Source organism: Canis lupus, chromosome 5 (genome assembly GCF_011100685.1).
Source record: "Canis lupus familiaris isolate Mischka breed German Shepherd chromosome 5, alternate assembly UU_Cfam_GSD_1.0, whole genome shotgun sequence".
In the NCBI taxonomy this organism is placed as follows: Eukaryota; Metazoa; Chordata; class Mammalia; order Carnivora; family Canidae; genus Canis; species Canis lupus.
The window spans coordinates 55,674,781-55,702,112 of NC_049226.1; the positions used below are offsets into that span (position 1 = coordinate 55,674,781).

The following is a 27,332-nucleotide window of genomic DNA, read 5'->3' on the forward strand; positions in this document are numbered from 1 at the left end:
CACAAGTGCATTCTTTGATCCACACCACCTGTTTAACCAACCCTCCTGGCCTCCCCTCTGTAATCAGTTTGTTCTCTATAGTTAAGAGTCTGTTTCTTGGTTTCTCTCTCTCCTCTCTCTCTCTCTCCCTCTTTTTCCTTTGCTCATTAGTTTTCTTTCTTAAATTCCACCTATGAATGAAATCATATGGTAATTTGACTTTCTCTGACTTGTTTCACATAGCATTTTACACTCCAGCTCCACCATTGCAAATGGCAAGATTTCATTCTTTTTAAGGGATGAGTAATATTCCATTGCATATACGTACTACATCTTTTTTTAAAACCATTCATCTACAGATGGACAAAGGCTGTTTCCATAATTTGGCTATTATAAATAGTACTGCTCTAAACATAGGGGTGCATGTCTTCCTTTGAATTAGTGTTCTTCTATTCTTTGGGTAAAGTAGTGTGATTGCTGGATCGTAAGGTAGTTCTATTTTTAACTTATTGAGGAATCTCCATATTGTTTCCCACAGTGGCTGCACCAATGTGCATTCCCACCAACAGTGCAAGAGTCTTTTTCTCCACATCCTCACCAACACTTGTTGTTTCTTATGTTTTTTACTTTAGCCTTCCTGAGAGGTGTGAGGTGATAGCTCATTGTGATTTTAATTTGCATTTCCCTGGTGGTGAGTGATGTTGAGCATCTTTTCATTGTCTGTTGGCCATCTTCTTTGGAGAAATGTTCATGTCAGAAATTTTTTAATAATTATGATTAGTATGTTCATAAGATTAAAAAATGAAATTTTAATTTGTTGGAGAGCTAGAAACTATGTATATATGTAGTAGAAACCACTCATGCATATAAAACTATATCAATACATATATATAGATAATTTGAAAAAGCACCACAGAAATTCTAGAGCAGAAAAATAGAATAAGTGGGATGTCTGATTGGCTCAGTGGTTGAGCTTCTGCCTCCAGCTCAGGTCATGATCCCGGGTCCAGGGATCAAGTCCCAGATCGGGCTTCCTGTGAGGAGCCTGCTTCTCCTCTGCCTATGTCTCTGCCTCTCTCTGTGTTTCTCATGAATTAATAAATAAAATCTTAAAAAAAGAAAAATAAAATAAAATGTAGAAGTCAGAGGATAGGTTTACCTGCAGATTAGCTGAAAAAAATGACTTGAAAGATAAGTCAGAAGAAATTCAGAATAAAGCAGAAAAGTCAAAAGTATTTAAATACAGAAGACAGGTTAAGACAGATGATATATTGAGAAAATTTGCAAGTGTAATTGGAGTCCTGGAAGGGGAGGGAGACCTAATGGGCAGAGAAGTTTTGAAGATTTAACAGCAGAGAACTTTCTGAAATTGTTGACATCAAGCCACAGATTAAAAAAGCACTATGAACCCGAAGCAGATAAAATAAAGAGAATACACACTGAGGTACATCATAGTAAAAGTGCTAAAAACCAAAGACAGAATCTTAAAAGTAACCAGAGGAGGGAAAAAAAAAAAAAAAAAAAAAAAAACCCACTTTGAAATGAGCAACAGCTACACAGCTAACTTCTCAACAAAAACAACTGAAGACAAAAAACAAAAAACAAAAAAAACAAACAAAAAAAACAACCTGAAGACCATGGAATGCTAATTTTAAAGTGCAGAAAGAAATCTACTAACCTAGAATTCCATACCCAGCATTAATCTATAAAAATATGAAATAAAAATGAATGAACAAAAGCTGAGAGATTTCAATAGATCACAATAAAGGGAAATTGATAGGGGTGCCCATGTGGCTCAGTCAGTTAAGTGTCTGACTCTTGATCTCAGCTCACAGCTTGATCTCAGGGTTGTGAATTCAAGCTGTCTTGGGCTTCATACTGGGCATGGAGCCTACTTTAAATAAATAAGTAAATAAAAGGAACTTATTTTATAAAGGTGATTTTTTTTTTTTTCAAGGAGAAGAAGGAAGGGCAGTCAGAAGAAATTAAGAACAACGAAAAAGGTAAATATGGCATGTAAGTCAGAATACTTGGGAGTTAAAATATCCTAGTGTGCCTAAGTAGCCCGGTGGATTAAGCATCTGACTCCGTTTCAACTCAGGTCATAATCTCAGAGTAGTGAGATCAAGCTCGTGTTGGGCTCCACGTTCGGGGGAGTCAGCTTGAGATTCTCTCCCTCCTCCTCTCCTTACTCCGCTGGTGCTCACTCCCACTTTTGCTTGTTCTCTTTCCCTCAAATACATACATACATACATAAATTCAATCTTTAAAAATATATTTCCTAAGGTCTTCACATTGGAAAGAGAGCAAAAGTGCCAGCAATAGACTTTGACATAGTAAAGATGTGCACTGCAACTTAAGGATCGCTGCTGAAAGAATAGTGAAAGTTTCAAGTTCAGGCAGGAAAAACATGGAATACCAAAATATAATATGAAAGAAAGTAAGTGGGGGAAAAAGTCTACAATAGGCAGGAAGAAGAATGCACATAGTAAGATGTAGATTTAAAGCCAAATATGTCTGTAATTGAATTAAATATAAATGGACTAAATCAAAACACAAAGATTACCGAACTAAATAAAAAACAAAATTCAACTGCTTGCTGCTAAGAGCCACATCAAAACATAAGGGTAGATATGTTGAAAATAAAAGGATAAACATGCAAACACAAAAATGCTGATCTAGTTGTGTTTTTTTTTTTAAAGATTTTATTTATTCATGAGAGACACAGAGAGAGGCAGAGACATAGGCAGAGGGAGAAGCAGGCTCCCCTCAAGGAGCCCGATGTGGGACTCGATCCCAGGACCCAGGATCACATCCTGAGCCACAGGCAGAGGCTCAACCACCAAGCCACTCAGGTGCCCTAGTTGTATTAATTTTTGACCAAGTGCACTGCAGGCAAAAAAAGTTAGCAGAGGTGAGGAAGGGCACTTCACAATAAAAGATTCAGTTCATGAGAAAGATAAAATTCTAAATGTTAATGTACCTCATAACAGCCTCAGAGTATCTTCAAACAAAATTATGGGCAAAAGATGAAGAGGCACTTTTCTTTTTCTATCCACGAAGTTGTTATTTATATTCCAGTCAACATACAGTGTTTTTTTTTTTTTTAATTTTTATTTATGATAGTCACAGAGAGAGAGAGAGAGGCAGAGACACAGGCAGAGGGAGAAGCAGGCTCCATGCACCGGGAGCCCGATGTGGGATTCGATCCCGGGTCTCCAGGATCGCGCCCTGGGCCAAAGGCAGGCGCTAAACTGCTGCGCCACCCAGGGATCCCAACATACAGTGTTAATAGTAGTTTCAGGTGTATAATATAGTGATTTAATGCTTCCATACAGCAGGTACTTATAAAAGAAGGGTGTTCAAATGGCTTATGAGAGGCGGTAGGTATTCAGCACCGTTAGTTATGAGGGAAATGAAAATTTAAATGATACTGACATCCCACAACACACCCATCAACAGGGCTTAAGAAGACAACTCACAATGACAGGTGATGAGGATGTGGAACAGCTAAAATTCCCCTAGATTTGCTGGAAGGAGTGAACAAATGGGCAATAACTACTGAAGCCAAACATATGCCTACCCTAGAATCCATCAGTTCACTAATTGCCATATGCTCAAGAGAAATTAGGGCATGTTCCCACCAAAAGTCATTTACTAAGGATGCTTGTAGTGGGAATTTTCAACATAGCCCCAGACTGGAGACAATTCAAATGTCCATCATTATAGTAGAATGGACAAATGTGCCATTCTTTAAAAAATATTTATATGTTTATTTTCAGAAATGCAGCAGGCATAATTTACTTTCAAAGTATAAAATGAATATTATTAAAATGCATATATTTGACAAATTTGTGACACTCTCAATACTGATTCATACATATATACTAGGGTCAAATTGTAACAGTCTACTTGTGTGCAATCCCAGAATACACACACACATGCACAAAGTCATGATGACAAAGTCCATATAAATGGTTAATCATTGAGTTTGAAATTTCTTTCCACTATGGCAGTCAAACACCACGTTACCAGGACTTTTCTCCTGGAAGAGTATGGATCTCTCCAGCTGTTTAGTCTAAAGAGACACAGTAATGGAAGGTATGTTTCTCAATTAACCAACAAATATTTACTAAATGAATATTATACAGATGAATGTGCTGTACTTTTACAATACGATTTCATGCAGCAATCACAAGAATGAACTATTGCTGTGTTAATGTGAATGAAGTTCAGAGACATAATATTCAGCCAAAGAAGCCAGACACAAAAGGATATATGCTGTGATTGCATTTATGTGCATTTCAAGAACAGGTAAAATAATGTTTTCATCCTAAATCAGAATAGTGGTAATGGGAGAACCTGGCAGTGTATTGACTTGGAAGGTCATGAGGAAACCGAAAGTGCTGAAAATGTTCTGTATCTTGATTTGGATTACATGGGTGTATGCATATAAGCATTCATGGAACTATATATGTAAGATTTCTGTACTTTATACCATAATTTAAAAAATACATAAAAATGGACAGAACCACTTAAAAGGAGGAGCAGACAAGTCCACAGCATCATGAGGTATTTTACACACCTCTCTTAGTGATAGGATAAGTGGATTTTAGTAATCAGTAGGGCTGTAGAATGTTCGAATGACAGGATCAGCAAACGTGACCCAGTGGGCCCTAAGGAACATTATACCTAACAACCAAAGAACATGCCTTCTCTTCAAGCTTATGTTGAACATTTACACATCTGGCCAGATGTGAGTCCATAAAGCAAGTCTCAAAACATTTCATAGGATTAAAATTATTTAGAGTATGTTTGACCATAAGACAGTTAAGGTAGAGATCAGTTAAAAGTGATAATTAGAACACTCCATGTTTGGAAATTAAGAAGTGCACCTTAAAATAGCACACAGGTCAAAGAAACCTTATGGGTGGGGAAAATGATTTTATTTATTTATTTAAAAAATATATTTTATTTACTCATTCATGAGAGACACACAGAGAGAGGCAGAGACACAGGCAGAGGGAGAAGCAGGCTCCAGGCAGGGAGCCTGACATGGGACTCAATCCCGGGTCTCCAGGATCAGGCCCTGGGCCAAAGGCAGGCACTAAACCACTGAGCCACCTGGGCTGCCCGGAAAAATGATTTTAATCGGGTGATCATGAAAATACATGTTGACACTTAGGAGATATAGCTAAATGCCATGCTTAGAGGGAAATTAAGTGCATATATTAGAAAAGAAGAAAGCTTAAAATCAGTGAGCTAAGTACCATCTCCGAAAGCTAGAAAATGAATTTAATCACTTTAGGCTTTGCCACTTCTATACCGTTTCAGTGCACATGTGGTAATGTATTATAATTTCCAGTTTACTAGCTCTCACTGGAAACTGCAATCTAGGAGTTCCTGGGGTTTGGGGATCCTGTCTTATGCCTTACAACCTCAGTGCCTGTATTAAGTACCTTGCATGTGGTTGATACTTGTTTGAACTGACTTGAGTTCATCACCAGTGCCTTTGGGCTTTTAGAAACCAGGGTGTCGGACTCAAGTGTTTGCAAAAGCCAGACAGATGACGTGATGAGCGAGGCCTACGGGATGGGGAACCAGCAAAGCAGAGAGCTCTCGCTGCGTCTGGAGGGAGGACTGTCCCTGCTTGGCTCTGGTTGTCTCTATGAAAGAGTGTTGTCCTGGGAGGACTAGATCTCCTCATTTATTTATAAGAAGGCAGAAATTCAGATTTTTATGTGAAACCTCCATTTTTAAAGTGTTGGAAACGAGTTAATTAAAAAAAAAAAAAATAGAGCATGTCCAAACCAAACTACATGACCCTATGGCTGCTGGTTTGCAACCTCTGTCTTATTTCACACCTTAAGCATCGGGGATATGTTTCATGTCTCAATATCCCAGCCAACAGACTCTCAAGTAGCCTCTTCCACCAAGTATACTTCTGCCTCAAGAGAAGGGTCGTAGTGGTTTCCTAATTGGATTTCTGGGTCCTATCTGTAAGAAGTTTGCAGCATTCTTTAAAGCCTTCTTTGTAGTTGGCTGTTTACCCCAGCTGAATCAGACATGTATTCCCAAAGATTTTTTTCCCCTCCTTTTGTTGTAATATTCTTAATGATGCATTCTGACTTTTTCACTCTGTTTTCTACACATTTGTCACCACTTCTGCTTTTGGATCTTCATGCTGGAAAATCTGAGGCTTACATGGAAGATTGATTTTTAATGCCCCTTGCGTTGTTTTTCAGCTGTAACATTTGCATGCAATTATGACATTTTAAAAATAGAGACCACGGGGTTTGAAAAAAAAAAAAAAGAATCTTCTGGGCGGATGAGCAAATGGAAAGGCCGGCCTTTAATTTTGTTAACATCCCAATTACATCGTGGTAACCCTTGTGACGATTTCTGTCCCTTGTAATGCAACACCTGGTTTTTGTTCCAGGGATAGGGACCAAGCCTGGCTGACTCAACCCTTGCTCAATTGTGAGAGTTGGCTGGAAAGTTCGTGTTTCCCAGTGGCCAGCAGAGGTCACTATTTCAAAATTGTTAGAGGAGAACCGTCTGTGGTCCTTACCATTTCTCATTCGTTTTGGGGACGTTTTTTTCATAGTACTGATAGGGGATTTCTTTTTCATATTTTTCTGTATTTTCTAAATGTTCTTTAAAATTTGTTTATATATATATATTACGTTTAATGGTGCTGATGGCTTGAGCAGGCTTCTATAGATAGATGCTTCTAGAGTGATCACTGCCACCATTTTTTGAGCACCTGCTAGGTGATGGACCCTGGACTGAATGCGAATTACCTCTGATAGCCATTTATCTGCCAGGGTTGTTGTAACCTTTACCTCAATTTCCTGGAAGAGGGGCCTGAGGCGAGAACTGAGACGATTTGCTCAAGGACACACAGCTAATAGAGATGGGATTCAGATGCAGGGAGGTCTGTCTTCAAAGCCAGGCTCTTAGTTTTCTTGGGAGGTGTGTTTCTTTTTTTTTTTTTTCTTTCCTTCTTTCTTTTTTCCCAAAGAGGAATATTTTATCATCTTGAAGCAACAATCACCAAGAAGGTGAGAGGAGTATGTATTTTTGAAGCAAAGCATTAGAAATAGCTTGCTATTTTTCCTTTGCAAATTTTAGCCTGTGATTTTCTTGAAGAAGCTAGATTTGATTCCTGGTCTTCTTTGAAACAGGGAGCCTTGGTGTTCGGTCAGGCTTTGCTCCTTTGCCTGGTGAAAACAGAACATTATAATACATTGTCTCCAAAAATGTCTCAAGCTTAAGACTTATTCAGTGAGTCAAGTTTACTAAAAAGATTTCTTATTTCAATTTATAAGTCCAATGGAAAACTTCCTAACTTTGGAAATACTGCTTGTGAATGAAAAGATAAATCTGTTTTAGCAGACTTTTATTTATTCATGTTTTAAGACATGAATAAGTCACCAGGATTTTCCACAAAGCTAGAGAGTTATGAGAAGACAGCTGTGTTCATCACCAGATAATGAGTGGTCAGTTTGACCCCCCTGTTCCCACTGAAGAGGTCATGTGAGAACAGCAAGAAAAGGCTTTGTATCTTTTGGGCTGCTCTAAAAGGACACTGGGTTCTGGAGTCAGTCTTATAAATTGGCCTGGCATACTGCAGTCCATCATTCTTATTTCAAAATTTTTAATGTTTTTGCGGTTGCTATTAACTATAATAATAAATAATAACGATTATTATTATTATTAGAACAGAAGACCGTATTGTCCTTTTAGATCTTCTTAATTAAATAATGAGATGGAACTGGTTTATTTTCTTTGTCAGCAAATATTTAACACGTTTTCACAGGGATAACAAGGAACTCAGAGTAGCCAAACTAAGGCTCCGGTGGAGGGAGATAGACAGGGAGTATAAACAAATGTCACATGGTGGTGAGTACTCTGAAAAACAAGCTGGGAGTAGATAGCACAGCGGGATGCTGTTTTAGGTGGGGTGGTTGGGGAAGGCCTTCTCCGTAAAGTGATGTTTGGCCAGAGGCCTGAATGAGGTAAGAGACGGAATATGTGGATACCTGAAGCGAAAATCCCAGGAAGCAGGACTCCAGAATCAGAGTTTGATATGTTCAAGAGCTAGCAAAGTGGGCAGAGTGGCTGGACACAGTGGGTGAAGGGAGGTGAGGGAGGTGGGGTCCGAGACGCAGGAGGGGACCAGGCCTGGGTAGGTTACAATGAGGACTTTGCTCTTACTCTGACTCAGAGGCATTGGAAAATTCTGAGCAAAGGAGTAACATGGGCCCATTTATGTTTGTAAAAGTTCAATCTGAAAAAAAAAAAGTTCAATCTGGCTGTTCTGTGCAAAGGAGACTGGGGAGAGGGTTTAGCCGCTAAGAATGAAGGCAGGGAGACTAGTTAGGAGGTTGTTGTATCGTCTGGTTCTGCTTCCCTGCAAATACAGTGATGTGCTGAAGACCAGTGAGAGCAGCTGCCTAGTAATGAGAGTGACGATGGGGTAGAAGTTAGTGGGCTGGCAGGTGCTGTTGTTTGCTTCCAGAAACCACCATCAAGGATGAGGAATCCTTGGGCCACCCGGGGGAAGTTCCAAACTTGAAAACTGTTACTTCCAGACCCTGGGCTGCTCCCTTCCTTCCCATCACTCTCATCTCCCAGGTTCATCAGGTTTCCTTCCTAAGTAAAGCTGCATTTAGCAACTTGGGTCCATCCCCACCCACCTGGCCCCCAGCATCCAGGCGCCCCAGCATCACTTTCTGGGACCTCTCCTGACGATTCTAACAGCATCCACACTTGTCTCTTTCTCAATCCACTTTCCAAACAACAGGTAGAATGGTATTTTCAGAACAGATCTGATCATGTCAGTCTCCAGCCTAAAATTCATTAATTTTGGATCCAGCCCTTTCCATTCCCCAGGCTCATCTGGGGCCTCCTCCTGCCCCCCCCCCACCCCCGACTTGGTGGCTTTCAAACACTGCTCCTTTTTTGCCGCCTGGAAGGGATCTCTGTTCCTCTCATCTCAGGGCGTTAGCACACACTTGACCATCTGCTGGAAAGCTCTTCCTCAGCTCCACAAGTAAGGATTTTGTGTCCTCCGAGATGCCAGATGAATCGTCACCTCCTCGGGGAAGCCTTCTGTGACTTCATCAATCCTCCAACTCCTCTGCTCACTTCACAGCTTCTTATCACACGAGCATTTCTCCTTTAGGACCTTATCTTTGCTTGTTTGTATGATTCCTGTATATGCATTCATGTGTATGATGATTGGCTGAATACTTTGTGTCCACCACCAGTCAGTCGAAAGTTCTGTGAATCTCTGGCTCCTTAAGGACAGCTCCTGGGCATGGTAGGTATTCAATCAATATTGTTGGATCAAGATGGAGGTTACTCTGGATACACTACTTCAGACCTCTCTGAATGACTTTCTGAAGGGCCTGTACATCCTTTAGTAATTCATTCATTCACTCTATTAACTTATGCATGTATTCAACCATAATTCACTGTGTGCATGAACACCAGGCATTGTGCTCGGTACTAGGACTAGGGTGGCACATAAAACAATTCCTGCCCCAAAGAGCCAGAGGGCACTCATAAGGCTTTCAGCTTGGAGAGCAACATGGTTGGATCAATGATTTAGAAAGACTCTGGCTATAGGGAGGAGCCCCAGGTGGGAGCCTGGTCCAGTGTTAGACTAGAGATGATGAGGCCTGGTTAGGGCCACAGTGTGGAGATAGAAGAACATGAGAGGCAGGAGTCACAGGCCTCAGAGTCTAGATGTGGGTGGAAGAGAAAAGGAGCCTAGGATAACCCCTAGGATCCTAACTTGGTGGTATCATCATCCATGTGAGAGAAAACAGAATGAGGAAAGGAGAAAGGAGAGAGCGTGGAAGAAATTAGCTTAGGAGACGTTAGCTTCCCAAGCCATTTATTAGCTTCTATTTTTAGAGAGAGTCTGATTAACCTGAGGTTTCCTTCAGAAGAGACTCTATTTTTAGGAATAACCAACCCGACTCTATCATGGTGCCTTCCTCCCCTACACTGCCTTATTCCAGGTCGCAAATCTTTTCCAATCCTTAACTCCCGGCCATCATTGATCTGTTCTCTATAATTTTGCCTTTTCCAGAAGGTTACATCAATGGGGTCATACAGTATGTGGTCTTTTGAGTCTGGCTTCATTTACTTAGCATGATGCTTTTGATTCACCCTTGTTCAATTCTGTGTTATTTGCTGAGTAGTACTCCATTCTGTGGATTTACCACAGTGAATCTGGTAGGCAGCTGAGAAATTTTTGGTTTTCTGTTTTTTTTTTTTTAATATTTTTTTCAACTTTTATTTATTTATGATAGTCACAGAGAGAGAGAGAGAGAGAGAGAGAGAGAGAGAGGCAGAGGGAGAAGCAGGCTCCATGCACCGGGAGCCCGATGTGGGATTCGATCCCGGGTCCCCAGGATCGCGCCCCGGGCCAAAGGCAGGCGCCAAACCGCTGCGCCACCCAGGGATCCCTGGTTTTCTGTTTTTGAGGATTACAAATAAAGTTCCTAAAAATCTTCATGTACAGGTTTTTGTATAAACAAACATAGATTTTCATTTCATACTGGGAATGGTATTGCTGGCTTGTATGGGTTGTATGGTATTATGATTAACTTTATAAGAAAGTATCAGATTGTTTTCCAAAGTGGTTGTACCTTTTTGCATTTTTTAAAAAGATTTTATTTGTTTGAAAGAGAGAGAGAGAGGGAGCACGAGCAGGGGAAGAGAGAAGCATAGGAAGAGGGAGAAGCAGATTGCACAGAGCATGTCACTCAGGGCTCACGTGGGGCTCGATCTCACAACCCTGAGATTATGACTTGAGCCAAAATCAAGAGTTCGTCACTTAACCAACTGAGTCACCCAGGAGCTCCTCTTTTTGCACTTCTACCAGCAATTAATGAGAGTTCCAGTTGCTTTACATCGTTGCCAACATTTGATATGTTTGAATTTTATTTTTAAATTTTAACCATTCTAATGGATGGGTAGTGGTATACTAGTGTGCTTATAATTTGCATTCCCTGATGACTAATGATCATGCACTATTTTTATGTATTTATTTTCCATCTGCATATTTTCTTTGGTGAGGTATCTGTTCAGATGTTTTGCCCATTTAAAAACTTTGGTTGTTTTTGTTTTGTTAAGTTGTAAGGGTTCTTCATATATTCTGAGTACAATTCATTACTTGAATATATGATTTGCAAATATTTTCTTCCTGTATGTTTGTGGCCTGTCTTTTCATTCTCTTAGTAGTTAAAGTGGCTTTTGCAGAGCAAAAATTTTAATTTTTGATCAAGTCCAATTAACGTTTTTTTTTTTTTCCTTTATGGATAATGCTTTTGGCATCATATCTGCCTGTGAGGTTCCCAACAATTTTCCCAGTTTTGTGGTCATCAGTGATTTCAAATTCGCCAATGTAACCATGCTTCATTATCATAGTTAGAAACTGGACTATGACTCTGGAGCACAGCCTAAGAACCTGGTGTTTGCCTCTCTTTCTGGCATTGTTAATATTCTTGAGAGCATCTGCCAGGACATTCATGTGTACATTATGGTGGCATGGAAAGGTGGCGGAAGGAGGATGGGCATTTTTTTTTTCTAATGGCTTATTGCTATATATATAAATATGATGGATCTTTCTTTCTTTCAAAGATTTATTTATTTATTTATTTATTTATTTATTTATTTATTTATTTATTTATTTGAGACGGGGGTGGCGGGGGCAGAGGGAGAAGCAGGCTCCTGCAGGGAGCCCGATGTGGGACTCGATCCTGGATCTCCAGGATCACGCCCTGGGCTGAAGGCGGCGCTAAACCTCTGAGCTACCGGGCTGCCCTATGATGGATTTTTCTATATTAACCTTGTGTCCTGCAACCTTGATAAACTCATTATTTATAAGTTCTAGGTTTTTTCTTTTTGATAGATTTCATGAGATTTTATACATGATGATAACGTTGCCTCCCAATAGAGAATTTCTTTCATTCCAATCTGTGTATTTTTTTCCTCTTGCCTTAGGACTTGCTAAGGACCTGCAGTGTGATGTCAAATAGCAATAGTGAAATATCTTTGTTCTTAATCTTAGGGGGAAATCATTCAGTCTTTACCCTTACACCGTACTGTAAATGTGTGATGTTAGCTGTAGGTTTTGTTTTTGTAGACTCCCTTCATCTAGTTAAGAATGTTCCTTTCTATTCCTAGTTTAAGTTGATTCTTTCTTTTTCAATCATATATTAGATTTTATCTAGAACATCTTTAATGGCCCTTTATGACTATGTTCCATATTGGGATTCTTCAGGAGTTTTTATTTTGTTTTAAAAAGAACATCTTCAAATAAATAAAATGAGGTCTGGAAGTGGTAGGAGAAGTATGTTGAGTATTTCATTAATCATCATTATCACCTCTCATTTTCTAGTTGATTTGATCTTTTTTGACCTTCTCATTGAGTCTCCACAGAAGCCTTGGTGGGTCAAGTACTGTCATCCTTATTTGGTAGGTACAGTATCAGGGAAGCTGGGATGGTGACTTGCTAATGTCCCTTAGCTTGACAACACCAGAGCTACAACCAGTAAAGAAGTCATTTTATGGCCTGTCCTCAATGAAAGCCCCAAACCACAGAGAAGTAAACCCAGGTTCTGGACTCAGGCAGACAATCTTCAATTTTAATTAAATTAAAAATGTTATTGCAGTAAAATGCATGTAACATAAAATTAACCACTTAAAAATGAGTAATTCAGTGGCATTTAGTACATTCACTATGTTATACAACCATCACCTTTATCTAATTCTAAAAAATTTTCATTAGCCTAAAAGAAAACCTATAGCCATTAAGCAGACAATCCCCATTGGTCCCTTCCCTTAGCTCCTGGCTACCACCAATCTCTTTCTGTCTCTATGGATTTACCTATTAAGGATATATCATTTAAGTGGAATAATAAAATATGTGACCTTTTGTGTCTAGCTTCTTTCACTTAGCATAACATTCTTTTTTTTTAATTTTTTTTAACTTTTATTTATTTATGATAGGCACACAGTGAGAGAGAGAGAGGCAGAGACACAGGCAGAGGGAGAAGCAGACTCCATGCACCGGGAGCCTGACGTGGGATTCGATCCCGGATATCCCGGGCCGCGCCCTGGGCCAAAGGCAGGCGCCAAACCGCTGCGCCACCCAGGGATCCCCACTTAGCATAACATTCTTGAGGTTCATCCAAGTTGTAGCATGTATCTGTACTTAATTCCTTTTTATGGCTGAATGGTATTCCATTGTGTGGTGTGTGTGTGTGTGTGTGTGTGTGTGTGCGCGCGTGTGTGTGTGTGTGTGTATATATATATATATATATATATATATATATATATATATACAGTTTTTTTTTTATCCATTCATCCATTGATGAACATTTGAATTGTTTCCACAACAATGGAATATATCTAGGAGTGGAATTTCTGGGTCAGTAATTCTATGTTAATTTTTTTGAGGAACCATCAAATTGTTTTCCACAGTGGCTGAACCATTTTATATTCCTATCATCAATGTATGAAGGTTCTAATATCTCTACATCCTCATGAAGGTTCCAATTTCTCCACATCCTCACCAACACTTATTACTTCGTTCTGTTTTTTTTTTTTTAATAGCCACCCTAGTGGATATGATTTTGGTAATTTTGATTTGCATTTCCCTAATGACTAGTAAGTTTGAACATCTTTTCATGTACTTGCTGGCCATTTGTATATCTTCTTTGGAGAAGCGTCCTTTGCCCATTTTTTTGACTTGGTCATCTTTTTGATATTGGACTATATGAGTTATTTATATATTATGGATGCTAAACACTTATCAAATGTATGATTTGCAAATATTTTCTCCCATTCTATAGCTTATCTTTTCATACCTTCATAATGTCCTTGGATGCAGAAAAAAATTTTAATTTTGATGAAGTCCTATTAGAAAAAAAATTTGTTGCCTATGTTTTTGGTTTCACATCTAAGAATCCATTGCCACATCCAAGGTCACAAAGATTGCCCCCTTGTTTTCTCCTAAGTATTTTATGGTTTTCAGCTCTTGCATTTATGAAGTTGATCCATTTTGAGTTACTTTTTTGTAGATGGTATGATATGGAGATTCAACTTCATTCTTTTGCATGCAGTCATCCAGTTGTCCTAGCACTATTTGTTGAAGAGACTATTCTTTCCTCAATGAGTGGTCTTGGCATTCTTATTGAAAATCAGTTAACCATGGATATATGAGAGGCAGACACTCTTAACTGAGAACTTTGGCAAATCACTTAATTTGGAGCTTTTACTTTCTCACCTATAAGACCGGAAAGACAATCTCTTTCTCTCAGAGTTTTCAGGATAAAATGAGATCACATATGGAGAGTGTCAGCCATAACCCACCTGGCACATAGTAGGTTCCCTAGTGAATGTTAATTCTTCTCTTGCTGCAAGAAATAGAGGCAAAGTAAGCAGTGTAGCATTCATCACCTCTATTCCTTCTCCTTTTTTCATATATCCAGGACACAAGAGACCCTTAGATACACAGAAATGTCTATTTTTGCCTCAATCATTTGCTGTGTATATGCTTATAGTCCTGGACCAAGAGTGAGGGAGGTCATGATAGCTTAAAGAAGTGCTTAGCTTGGGGCAGCCCCGGTGGCTCAGCAGTTTAGCACCACCTTCAGCCCAGGGCATGATCCTGGAGACCCGGGATCCAGTACCATGTCGGGCTCCCCACAGGCTCCTCCCACAGGGGAGCCTGCTTTTCCCTCTGCCTGTGTCTCTGCCTCTCTCTCTCTCTCTCTGCGTCTGTCACAAATAAATAAATAAAATCTTTTTAAAAAAAGAGAAGTGCTTAGCTAGAAATGCAGTCAAGCAAATGAAGTAGTAGTCAGTCTCTAATAATTCAATCTGCATTCCATAAACATTTACCTAGTACCAACATTGTGCCAGAATGTGTTCTAGGTTCTGGAGTTACAAAGGCAAAAGGCTGCCCCTTCTCCCAGAGAGATCTCAGGCTGAAGGAAGAGACAGACTGTTAAATAGGTAGTTATAAAACGGTATAATATAAGTTATGAGATAGAATGAAGTAGATTGCTGTAGGAATGTGCAGGAAGAAAATAATTCTAGCCAGAGGATTTCAAGAAGGCTTCTGGGAAAAAGTGACACTCGAGCTGGGTATCAAACAATTCATAAGAAGGACAAGCAAGAAAAATGTTAGCATAGGAAACATCATATACAAAACTATAAAGATACAAATATATGTTCTGGGTTCTAGGTGATGCAAAATATTCTAGGGTGCTTGGAACACAAGATAGGGCTAAGTGGTGGAGTGAAAAAATTGTTTGACTTCACTTAGGTGGCTGTTGGGATCTATTAATGATCACTATCTTCACCAGGGAAGTGACATGGTCAAATCTATGTTTTAGAGCCTGAAAGAGAAACCTGTATGGAAAATGGATGATAGGGAAGAGGATAAGTCTAGAGGCAAGAAGAAGAATTGGGAAGAAATGTAGTGGGGTATTAGGTGGATTCATGGTGAATCAAATATGGGAATGTGGGAGAGAAGGGACCTAGGATGCCTCAGACTTCTGACATGGAGGACTTGGCCATGGGGTCTGCTAGGTAGATACAGGAATGAGGAGCTAAGTCGGAAAAGAAAACATGTTTGCTTTTGCAGATGGCTCCAGATGGAGATATCCAAGTAGACAGGCTGTATGTGGGAGTAGGAGGGCAAAAGCAAGTTTGAGCTGGAACACTGGTTAGTATTAAAAACACACATTATTGTCTGGCCTGCTAAAGGGAGAAGTGGATTTTACTTGTTTTGCTGTGCTTTGTTCTTGACAATTAAAATATTAATGAGTTTCATTTTCATACCAAAACTACACAGGAAAAAAAAATACAGCTCATAGTCCTACTGCTCAAGTAACCCCTACTGAAAGAGAGGAAGGATAATACATATTCTTAGAAAAGGCAAACAGTTCAGAAAAGTAAAAAATGAAAAAGTACCCCACAGTCCTTTATTCCCTTAACCACTGTTAACATTTCCTTACATTTCTCTCTAAAGAAAAAAAACTGCATGCACCCACTGGATTTTGTATATCCCCAAAGGGGTCCTGCAATATACAAGTGTTTAAGAGGTCTATTTAATGAGCAGATTAACCTTCGCATTGCTTTGTCAGGCTTTACAAACTCATCTGTCCTGGTGGGGTGGAGCTGTGAGCTCAATGGGGGAAGGCCAGGATCTCCATTTCCTTAGCTCAGGTGTGGGGGCTAGCTCAGGGGAGGTGCCCAGTAAAGAATAAGTGAATGAGCCATTGCTGCATCTTGGAAATTTGGAGAGCCTCTGCCTGCAGTTACAGTTGATTAAGTGACTTATTCAGTAAGTGTTTCCAGAGTCCCAAGTGTGCAGTGCTGTGTGTGTGTGTGTGTGTGTGTGTGTGTGTTGGGGGGGGGGGGAGGAGAGGGGAGGATTCAACTCCAGGACTCACTGAAGGGTAGAACTGGAAAGGCCAGCCATCTTCTTCCAACTGTCTTGCTTTTTGAGGTGGAAACTGAGGTTCAAAATGAGATTATGATTTGCTAAAGCCACATGGCTTGTTGGCAGCAGAGCCAGCCCTAGAACTTCAGCCCTAGCAGTGTGTTGGAGGGCTTGGTGAGCTACCCTTGCTCCTCTCTACCTCTTCTCCTCCTACCATAAAAGTAGCAACAAGTCTCCACTCCAAATCCCCAGACACACACAAGACTGAGCTGCCCTATGCAGCCCTTGGCCTTTGACCTGTGTGTAATGGGCAGGTTGGATGACATCCTCTGTCTATTAGAGGCAGCTGGTTGATACAGAAGTCAGAGCACCAGACTGGGACTTAGGAAGTGGGGATGCTGGTGCCAGCTCGGCCACACCCACCATATGGCTGTGGGCCAGTCACATCCTCTCTCCTTTGAATGTAGGGGTGGGTGCGACTAAGTCTCCAAGGACCTTCTTACCAGTATCTAATTGCGAATGCTATGTGTAACCAATAATAGGAAATCAGATTTTAGAACTTTATGACTCGGGATCCCTGGGTGGCGCAGCGGTTTGGCGCCTGCCTTTGGCCCAGGGCGCGATCCTGGAGACCCGGGATCGAATCCCACACCGGGCTCCCGGTGCATGGAGCCTGCTTCTCCCTCTGCCTGTGTCTCTGCCTCTCTCTCTCTCTCTCTCTCTCTGTGACTATCATGAATAAATAAATAAAAATCTTTAAAAAAAAAAAAAGAACTTTATGACTCTAAAAGCCTGGTTTCCCAAGATTCTAGGGATGCTGCTTGAGGTCTCTTACTCTTTGCAGAATGTCTATTGTGAGACCTGACCTATTGTGTCATAGGGACAGGCTGCATATACATTTTTCAGCTTGAGGCCAAGGGCAAGGAGACCAGACACCCTACTTTCAGAGTGTGTGAAGCCAGATAGGTCCCTTGGGGTGGCCTGAGTCACCAGCAAACAGTGTCCTGGGGGTGGGCTGAAATGAATACAGGTTACCTTGGGGGTCTCCTAGAACCCTTCCAGTAGCCCTGGTGGATAGTCCCGCCCAGGTGAATAACTCTGCTTTTTACAGAAGGAAACTGAAGCTCAGAGAAGGGACCTGAGCCACTGCAGCTAAACACCCTCAGACTGTTCTTTGGGTGGTGGTCTTTCGACGCATTGGACAGGGCTTGGAGAGACACGGCTGGCTGTGAGGGAAACCCAGAACACAGGGGAATCGGGTTCCAGGCCGGGAAGGAATTTAGAGGAATGGGTCTCAATCCCCAAGGCTCATTAAGATCTCCTGGGAGCCCCCTAACAATCTAGGCACTGGGGCCCTGCCCCCAGACAGATTCACAGATTTGATTAGAATATTTTCTAGTTGAGACCTGGCATTTGCTGTTGTCCTTTTTTTTTTTTTAATTAACATTTTCATTTTTTCAATTTTTTAAAAAAAAAGTCAGTTCTAGGGATCCCTGGGTGGCGCAGCGGTTTAGCGCCTGCCTTTGGCCCAGGGCGCGATCCTGGAGACCCGGGATCGAGTCCCACGTCGGGCTCCCGGTGCATGGAGCCTGCTTCTCCCTCTGCCTGTGTCTCTGCCTCTCTCTCTCAAGTAAATAAAATCTTTAGAAAAAAATTAGGGGCGGCCCGGGTGGCTCAGTGGTTTAGCGCCGCCTTCAGCCCAGGGCCTGATCCTGGAAACCGGGAATCGAGTCCCGCATCGGGCTCCCTACATGGAGCCTGCTTCTCTCTCTGCCTGTGTCTCTGCCTCTCTCTCTCTCTCTCTCTCTGTGACTATCATTAAAAAAAAAAAAAAAGTCAGTTCTACATCCAAGGTGGGTTTGGAACTCACGACCTTGAGATGACGAGACGCATGCTCTACTGACTGTGCCAGCCAGGTGCCCCTGTTTTTGTTCTTCTTTCAACTTTGGAGTTGGGCACCCTCTAGCCTGGGCTCTACAGCGAAAAACACCGCAGAAACCAAAACGCCGAAGAAGCCAGGTCCGACATCCCCGGTTCTCGTCCCAACGCTGCCGCTGACCGGCGCTGAAACGCGTGCAAGGTCTCGAGCGAGCCGCGGGGACTCTGCGGCCCGACTGTAAAGCACTGTCACAGCGTTACCTCCGCGTGCAGGTCCCGCCGGTCCCGCGTGACGAGGAGAAAACTGACCGCGGGGAAGGCAAGGGTCCGGCCTCGGCCGCGGGGACGGGCGGGGACACAGCCTGGCTCTCCCGGCGCCCCGTGCGCTCCGCCGCCCGGCCGGCCCAGCTCCGCCGACGCGCCCTGCCTCTCGGCCCGCGGCGCCGCCCTGCCCGCCCGGGCGGCCGGAGGGCAGCGGGCAGCGCGGGGCTCGGCGGCCGCCGCCTGTCAAACCCTCCGCCCAGCCCCGCTCGCCGCCCTGCCCAGGCCCCGGGGCAACGGAGGCCCCGCCCTCGCGCCGCGATTGGCCTCCGCGCGGCGGCCGCGGCGAGCCAGTGGCCGGAGAGGCTGTCGGGCAGCCCGGGCCCGGCCCCGCCCCGCCCCGCCCCGCCCCCACCCCGCCCCGGGATGCCGCCCCTCTGGACGCGGCGGCAGCGGCGGCTGCGGGGGCTGCGGCGCCAGTGGAGGCGCGCCGAGCCGTGCGCCCCGCGAGCTGCAGCCGCAGCGGCGAGGTGAGAGGGGGCGCGGCCCGGGACCCGGGGAGGGCGGGCGCCGGGTCCGGGGTCTGAGCCTAGGGTCCCCGGGACGTTGGGGTCCCGGCAGCTTTGGAACGGCGCGGGGAGCGCAGCGAGGGGAGGAGGGTTTGGGGGCCCCGGGCCCTTGTTGCAGGAGGGATGACGGCAGGGCCCAGACGCTGCGGACGGGGCCCCAGCGCGCGTGTGCGCGGAGTGTGAGCCCGCGGGGCCGCAGCGTTGCCCAGCGTCGGAGCGGGTGAATGAGAGGAGCCGTACGTGTGGCACACGGTGTCCCCAGTGTGCCTCTGCGGGGGCGTGTGGTATGCGTGGGAGCCGGCGTCCAGGGGCGTTCCCGATCTCCGCGGGTTTGCGCGTGCGAAGGGTCCATTTTCTCTGCCGCGCGTGGGAGTGTGCGTGTCTCTGTGTGCTCGTGATGGGTTCGTGTCGCGGGAGTGAGCGCCCGTCGTCGGACCCCCCCAACCGGCCTCGGCGGTCGTGGGTAAGTGTGGGAGGGGCTGCGCCCCGGAGCGGTGGGTGCGCAGCCCTGGTCCCTGCGCGCCGCCGGGTCCCCGAAGCGCCCAGGGAGGCGCGCAGCCCCCGACCCACCTGGAGTAGCCTCCGCGGCGTCGCCCGAGCCCGGCCCTGGGAATCCGCGTTGCCGCCCGCGCCGGGTCTCACGGGGTGACCCCGCTCAGGCGCTCTCCCTCCTGCAGGCCTCAGTCTCCCCATTTCTTTGGGGACGGCTGGAATCGGTGGCCGCGGATTTGAGCGGGAGGGTGCGCGGGCTCCCCCGAATGCGCTGCGGCGGCGGGTGGGGGGGCCCTGGACACATCAGAGGGGGGAGCGTGAGCCCTTCTGGGCCAGGAAGGGGCTTTTGCGCGATCAGGTGGGTTTGTCGGGTTAAGGGAAGTGTGGTGGAGCTCACCCATTTTAGAGACGGGGAGTACGTCGAGGGGTGGTGGTGACCGGCCCCAACCTCCCCCGGGACTCGGGACTCGGGACTCGGGACTCGAGGGGGCCCTTCGCCCTTTCTAACGCGCCCGCTGTCTTCCCTCCGCAGGAGCCCGGCTCTACCCCCCAGCGGCGCGCCCTGCGCTGGCGCCATGCACTGCGAGGTGGCGGAGGCGCACTCAGACAAGAGGCCCAAGGAGGCCCTCGGCGCCCCGGGTCCAGGCCGCGGGCCCTCCGGCCTCGGCGGCACGCACATGGCCTTCAGGGTCGCTGTGAGCGGCGGCGGCTGCGTGGACGGGGGCCCGCGTGACCTGCTGCCCCGGCCGCCCGCGCCGCTGCCCTGCGCCCACGACCTCCTCCGCCCACGGAGCCCCCGAGACTATGGTCCGTCCAAGGCCACCGCCGCCGCCGCCGCCGCCGGGAAGGGTAAGTCCGGTCCCGGTCCCGCCGACGTGCCCGGCTGGCCTGGCGGCGTGGAGAAATCCGGGCTGCCTGGCCTGAGCACCGCACTCCTTTGCGGGAATTCTCGGGAGAACTAGGTGGAGCTTTCTCTCCTGTTCATCACTTTCTCTCTCGGTGTTTGGGACTCGGTTGTCCTTATCAAATGATGCCTGTTTAGGAAGCATCTAATCTAAACTCTGTAAGCCTATTTCGGAGGACCTATGTGTATAGAGAGTCCAGCTTACGTGATTTTGCTTCTGTGAATTTCTGGTAAGAGTTGTGCGAAACTTACAGAATCTTGTGAATTAGGGCGAATAGCAACTCGAATATCACAGGCATATTTGGAAATATTCTGATCATGCTAAGAGCAAAAACCAGAGGCCTTCAACAAGACCTCTCCCCTCTTGGAATCTCAGTTTCCCCATCTGTCAAGTGAGGAATTAATTTTGTCAGATGATTTCTGGAGTCCTGATGGAAAATTTTATGAATCTGTGATCCAGCCTGAGTCAGTATCTTGACTTTAAAAAAATGGCTTTTTCAAATTTGAAGCTTCAGAAGCATAATATGTGATCAGATATTCCTTTGCAGTACCCATCCTCTACTCAGTGACGCTGGTGGGTGTAAGGTGCAGGCTGCAGTAGGGTTTATGGGCTCAAAGTCAGCGATGATGCGGGCATTCTCATGAACCTGTTCTCTCATCACAGTTAATTATTATTGAGCCATTATTTATAAGTTTCATGCTGACAGATAATTAACTAGAAATTAGGGAAATTGTTAAGATGCAGTGTTGTCCTGCCATCCTCCCCTCCCCCCCAACCTTTTCTCTCTCCCTGAGAGAAACCAAGGCTTGGGATTTCATTATTTCGGCTTTTAGGACCTCTTGGTTCTATTTCTAGGTGATTCTCAAGACAGAAAGTTTCTTTTGGCTCTATAGACATCACTCCTTTAGCATTAGCCCCAGCAACTTAGAAAACGTAGAGCGTTTGGGTTTTAGAGATGAGAGCTTCTTCTGGGTGGAGAATAACCAACTTCCCAGTTCAGGCACTGGTAAAATGAAATGAAAGGAAACAGTGTTTTTCTCTTTAATGAAAACACCTGACTTTGTAGGAGAGTGCTATTTTCTTGTCTCATGTTCAATGTCAGCCTCTACTCCAACAGAGAGGGACTCTGTTGGAAAGGTAGACACAAAACAGTGGTTTTAGGGTATTATTACTAGGATAGGCGTATGAGGTTTTCTTTACTGGGGAGAGAGGAGTGGTGCGCAGCAAGACATGAGTAATATCTGCTGCCCTGAGCTTCTTGGCTTGCCCTGCTCCACATACAATCCTCCCTTAAACAGATACCCTCATACAACGTTTTAGGTTTTAAAAAAATCATAGCTGTCCCTGAAGATCGATTTCTCTGCAGACCTGGTGAATGGCTCTCCTAAACATATCTTTGTTTGGAGCCGTGGTTAGAGACCTCTCATCTGGGTGCTTTGCATATGATCTTCCTATTTCCATTCTCCTAAACCCCAATTATCTTTATTCATACTCCTCTTCCCCCACCAATGTCTAGTATATGAAATGTTTAACTCAAGATTGTATTTGGGAAGGACAAAGGAGGGTAGAAAGGGATGGGAGGAACAGCCTCTTTCTTTGTACCCTAACATGGTTGTTCTGGTTAAGCATTTGTAAGAGGCTGCCTTTTTTTTTTTTTTTAAGATTTTATTTATTTATTCATGAGAGACACACACACAGAGAGAGAGAGAGAGAGAGAGAGGCAGAGACACAGGCAGAGGGAGAATCAGGCTCCCTCTGGGGAGCCTGATGCGGGACTCGATCCCAGGATCCAGGATCATGACCTGAGCCAAAGGTAGATGCTCAACCACTGAGCCACCCAGATGCTCCTTCTTTTTTTTAATTAAATTAAATTAAATTATTTATTGATGAGAGACACACAGAGAGAGGGGCAGAGACCTAGGGAGAGGGAGAAGCAGGCTCCTCACAGGGAGCCTGATGCAGGACTCAATCCCAGGACTCCAGGATCACACCCTGGGCCAAAGGCAGGCGCTCAACCACTGAGCCACCCAGACGTCCCTCAGATGCCTCTTCTAAACTGTTTTCTATACAGTCTCCCTCCCGGCTGGTGGGGTAGAATTTATCACACCCCTGTGAAAGATAAGGAAATTGAGGCCTGAGAGAAGAGAAGGTATCTCCTATTATAAAAGGCCGCCCCCTGATCTGGGTGGGTGTTCTCTGGCCAGCCTTTGCTCACTGACCTGGGCTTGAAGAAATTGCCAACCTGGCCTCTCTCCTCAGCAAAGTCTTCCTCACAGGCCAGCCCCTCAGTGGCCGGAGATGAAACCAGCTTCCCCACAGAGCTTCGGCAGTCTTCTTAAAAATGCCATGAGGAAGCTTCGGCACCTCTTACTACCCCTGCTCCCACCCAGATATTCCCTGGACCACGTAACCCTCTTGAACGTTTGGTGTCTAGCTCCAGATCTTAGGTTTATTGGAAACACACTCAAATACCTATTGAAAAATATTTATTGACTCTGCCCTGTGGCCTATGATCTGTGCGAGCTCCGGGGAACTCGCTCACTGCCTGAGCCTTTGCCACCCCACCCATTTGTAAACTTACCGTGAGACTGACTTTGAAAGACTGGGGAGAGCTTTAGTGCAAGGGCCACCTCAGGGCCTGCTTATTGTGGGGTTACTCTTGTGATGCCTTTAAGGTTCTCCAGCGTCTGGCTTTTCATTTGCATGAGAGGTAATGATGCCTTCCTCCCAGGGTGAATCAAACAATGGCTGTGAGAATGCTTTATAAACTAAAAAGGTAGGAGGGGTCACTTTTATTAATTCATGCCAAGCTAGGGTAAGTGATACTTGAGATAAAAGGGGCAGGGAAAAGAGGGAGAAAGGTTTGATTTTTAAAATGTTGAAGGTGAAGCGCACTCACTGGTGCACTGGCCAGGGGAAGCTGAGAGGAGCCAAGCTTCAGGTCTTTTGTGGCCACGGGGTGCCCAGTGAACGGGAGAGAGAAGACAGTATTGCTTGATCTGGGGTCGGGTTTCAGATGATTTGCCTTCTGCTTCAGATAGACCCTAAGCCGAGAAAGGAAGCGAGCCCTTGAGTCTCACGGCTTCTCCATAAATGCTGGGGTTGTCTGTATTTCCAGATCTGGAGTCAGGAGGCACTGGGGATGGTACGACGTCATGGACTAACATTGTCATCATTTACAATAAGAATCACGATCTGTTTATGGCAGAGTCCCGTTTATCCAGATTCCAAGCAGCTGGAAAGGCCAAATTACCAGATGCTGCATTTTTCTTTCTTATTATTAAACACCCAACACTGTGCGTTTGGAAGTTCCTGACAAGGAAAGAAGGTAAACATCTGGGCTCTATGCAGGCAGACAGCTTTGTGGCGATGGCCTGATGACGCTCGTGCCCCGTGCACAGTGCTTTACAGTTTTCAGCGTGTGTTCCCACACATTCTCTCATCTGCTCTCAAGCCAGCTGTACTCTGCCTACCTTGTGGGCTGCTCGGAGGGAACAGATGTAAAGTGCTTTGCAGTCTTGAGAGTGCTGGGCAGATCCTGGCTATTATTGCTGTGGTTCCCATTTTATAGATGAAGATGTTGAGGTTCAAGGATGTGCTCAAAGCTACAAGCAAAAAGCGATAGTTTGTAAGCCTTCGGTTCCAAGTATTTGAGTCTGGTTCTACAGCTTGTACCTTCTACATGTGTATGTTGGCGACCAAGAGCTGGCGTACGGAATGGCCTCCTGAATGTTCCCAGAGAACTTAAAATATTTTTTGCTTTTGGTATTTCTTCTGTCTTGACTTTTTGGAAGTGGTACCTGTGCCATAGTTAGAAAACGTCTTAGTTTACCATTTGTCCAGAGTTGCTGTTTCCAGACTAAACCAGAGAGTGAGCTCACTATTTAATTTACAGTGACTCTCTGGGCCCTTTACACCACGTCCTGAGACTGGACACGTCCTAGCAAAAAAAAAAAAAAAAAAAAGAAAGAGGCTGACGATCATGACACACGTGGACACTGTCATTGGTAAACAGACATCATGACATAGCCATAAAGTAGTCAATCTTCTAACTTAAAAAAATAGTTCATATATATTTTTTTTTAATTTTTTTTTTTCCTTGAAAAAGGAAATCAAAATGCAGTTGCAGTTTGTGTGTATGGGCATTAGGGGCTGGCGATGGTGGAGAGTAAACAACAATGGTCACCGTGATGTCCAGGGGAGGCCTAGAAGGGGCTAGCGCATCCCTAATAGAAAGGTATGAGTTATTTTGAAAGCATTTACCCCCTCCGGCTCTGGTGGGCAATTTGCTTGCATTTCATCCATTTTAAAGTGCTGGTCCTGCGATCCGGAAATAATCAGATCCAAATTTTTTCGGTGCTTGAGGTTTCAAAAAAGGGGGAGAAAAACCTGCTGGCCAAATGTCAGGCTCAGTGAGACAAAGAGAAACATGTATGTGTGTGGGTACACAAATACGATAGGAACATGTTGCGTCTACAGTCGTAAGAGTTATGTATCCGACAAATCTTTTATAGACATGTAGCGGAAATATAATTCTCAAAGATTCCCCAAGAATCCTGTGCGGCTAGAATTTCTCTTCCCTTCCTGCCTCCCATGCTCTCCAGAAGCTGCTAGGACTTGGCTTACAAATGGAAAGGAGACCATCACATTAGATCGTAACTTAATTTAGGCCTGGTTGTTTCTGAGCAGTTTACCTGTCCTGCTCCACTGGGCTGAGGTCTCAGGACCCTTTTAGCTGTGGCATCATATTGGTAGGCTGTGTTGCTCCATCTGTGATTTAAAAACATAAGTTTCTTTATATGCTGTGGTTTTCCTTCACACTTCTGAGAATAAAAAAACGCACCCTGTCTTTGACTTATTCATCTCCTTGCGTTACATTTGCGTGAGAAGCTAAATGAGCCAGCACACTTATTTTTACAGTGCGTTAAAATCTCATTACAGGCATAAGTGCACAATGAATCATTTAAAAAAATATATTCTTATGTTCTTTGTTCTGAATGTTGCATAATTATCATCATTTTCTTCGGTTTTATTTTGTGGAGTTTGGCCAGCATCCTAGAAAAAGGGGAGAAACTAAAGTTTTCAATCCTTTTTTGGGTAGGATTAGGAAAAAAAAAAACACAACAAATAAATAAATACCAACTTTATTTGTCAGTTGACCAGTGATTATTGCTAATTGTGGCTTTTGCATAGAGAGGGTAATTTCCCTTCCTTCCCTCAATTTTCTTGGAAAAGAATTCCCTTTTTTGAAGCCGATGATGGTGGTATTTCAACCACCTCACGATATGTGTATATATATACACATAAAACTATATATATAGTTATATATATATAGTCATATTTGGAGTTAAATTAGGTGGTTTGCAAATTTATTTTGCTAATACAGATTTTAGTTGCAATTAGTTGGGACCTAGAGAGTTGTGTTGTTTCTTTTGGTGTAGGGGGTGGTTTATTTTTGTGCTTAAAGAAACAAAGACATTCGTTTCAAGGAGGAGAAGAAATGAAACAAACTTTTGCAATGGGCTTTGAAAAATTCAACTGCATTATGCAGAAAGCACAGCTGTAATACCAGGGCCAGGAAAAAAAGAGCAAACTCCTGAAATATTTGTGCCGCTCGCCTTCACTGTGCTAATGATTCTAGCAGTTTAAAAACGGACTTCTTGTTTATCAACAGTGGCTGCCCGAATTAATAGTTTACAATGAAAAAAAATGCTTTCAGCATTGGAAGCAAAGTCCTGGACCGGACGGATAGCTGAGTGAGAAAGGAAAGCAGAAAAGGGGGAGGGTGGTTGTAGCTGTTTTGGTCTCCCTAGGCCTTATTTATAAGAAACTGAAAGGAAACAGACCTGGGATGAGGTGGGGGCGGGGAGAGTACAACCCTAACCCAGTGGTCTTAGAGTTTAAAGTCACTGAAAGCATCTGTTTTCTTCTTTTCCCCATCTTCCCCTAAACTCCAAAGGGTTATTCCTTCAGAGGGTTTCCGGCGGATCGAGGCGGATTGTGTTAGCATTACGAGCTGTGTTTTTAAAGTCAGCATTTGAGTCAGATGCACTGAGGAGACCTTCAGTCCGCTAACTGAATAATGCATTTCCTGTATGGCCTGAATTTATTTGGTGGTTATGGTTGGGCCTGTCTGGAGCAAACACATGCACCATTGTGCAGCCTCGATGCATGCGGGCCGCGCTTTTGGCTTTGAGTCTCTGTTTCCCCATCTGTAAAATGGGAAGCAGTTGGACAGGATGTTCCACAGCCCCCTCCAGCTCTGATGCTCCAGGATTCTACATGGGCTGGAGTGGGAAGGTCAGGAAGGATTGAGGGTGTGGGACGAAGCCACCTTTGTCTCAGACTCAACTTCTCCTTTGAACTCTTGACTCCTGAGGCTGACCACAGAAGGGAACAGAAGAGGGGGTGGGGGTCAACGAACCTTTACTGAGCACCTCTTCTGTGCCAGGCTGGGTACTGTAGCTGTGATTGCATTTAATGGTGCCCAGTAACCCTGGGAGAAAAGGAGGCATTATCCTAGTTTCCCAGATGGGGCAGCTGAGGCTTGGAAAGTTAAAGTGACTTGCCCCAGTCATAAGCTCACTATTTAATTCGCAGTGACTTGCTGGACAGGTAGTAAGTAGTAAAATGTGAGATTTGAACACAGCTCTGTGTAACTGCAAAGCCAGGACTTTCCTCCTAAAGTACAGCGCTCTCAAGGACAAGCTTTAAAACCCAGGCGGTAACAGGGAGTTGCTGTGGCTGTAGAGCGTGCCCCCAGCCCCAGGG

General features: G+C 44.4%; 1 protein-coding gene across 1 annotated transcript in view; it reads left to right on the top strand.

Annotated features, from left to right (window-relative positions):
* The first annotated feature begins 20,197 nt into the window (after nucleotides 1-20,197).
* Nucleotides 20,198-27,332, top strand: part of GLIS1 (GLIS family zinc finger 1) — a 222,646-nt gene continuing 215,511 nt past the window's right edge. The window contains exon 1 of the mRNA XM_038537490.1: nucleotides 20,198-20,505. Coding sequence (XP_038393418.1) covers nucleotides 20,232-20,505 — 274 coding nt within the window. The 5' untranslated portion in view covers nucleotides 20,198-20,231. The remainder of the gene's footprint in view (nucleotides 20,506-27,332) is intronic.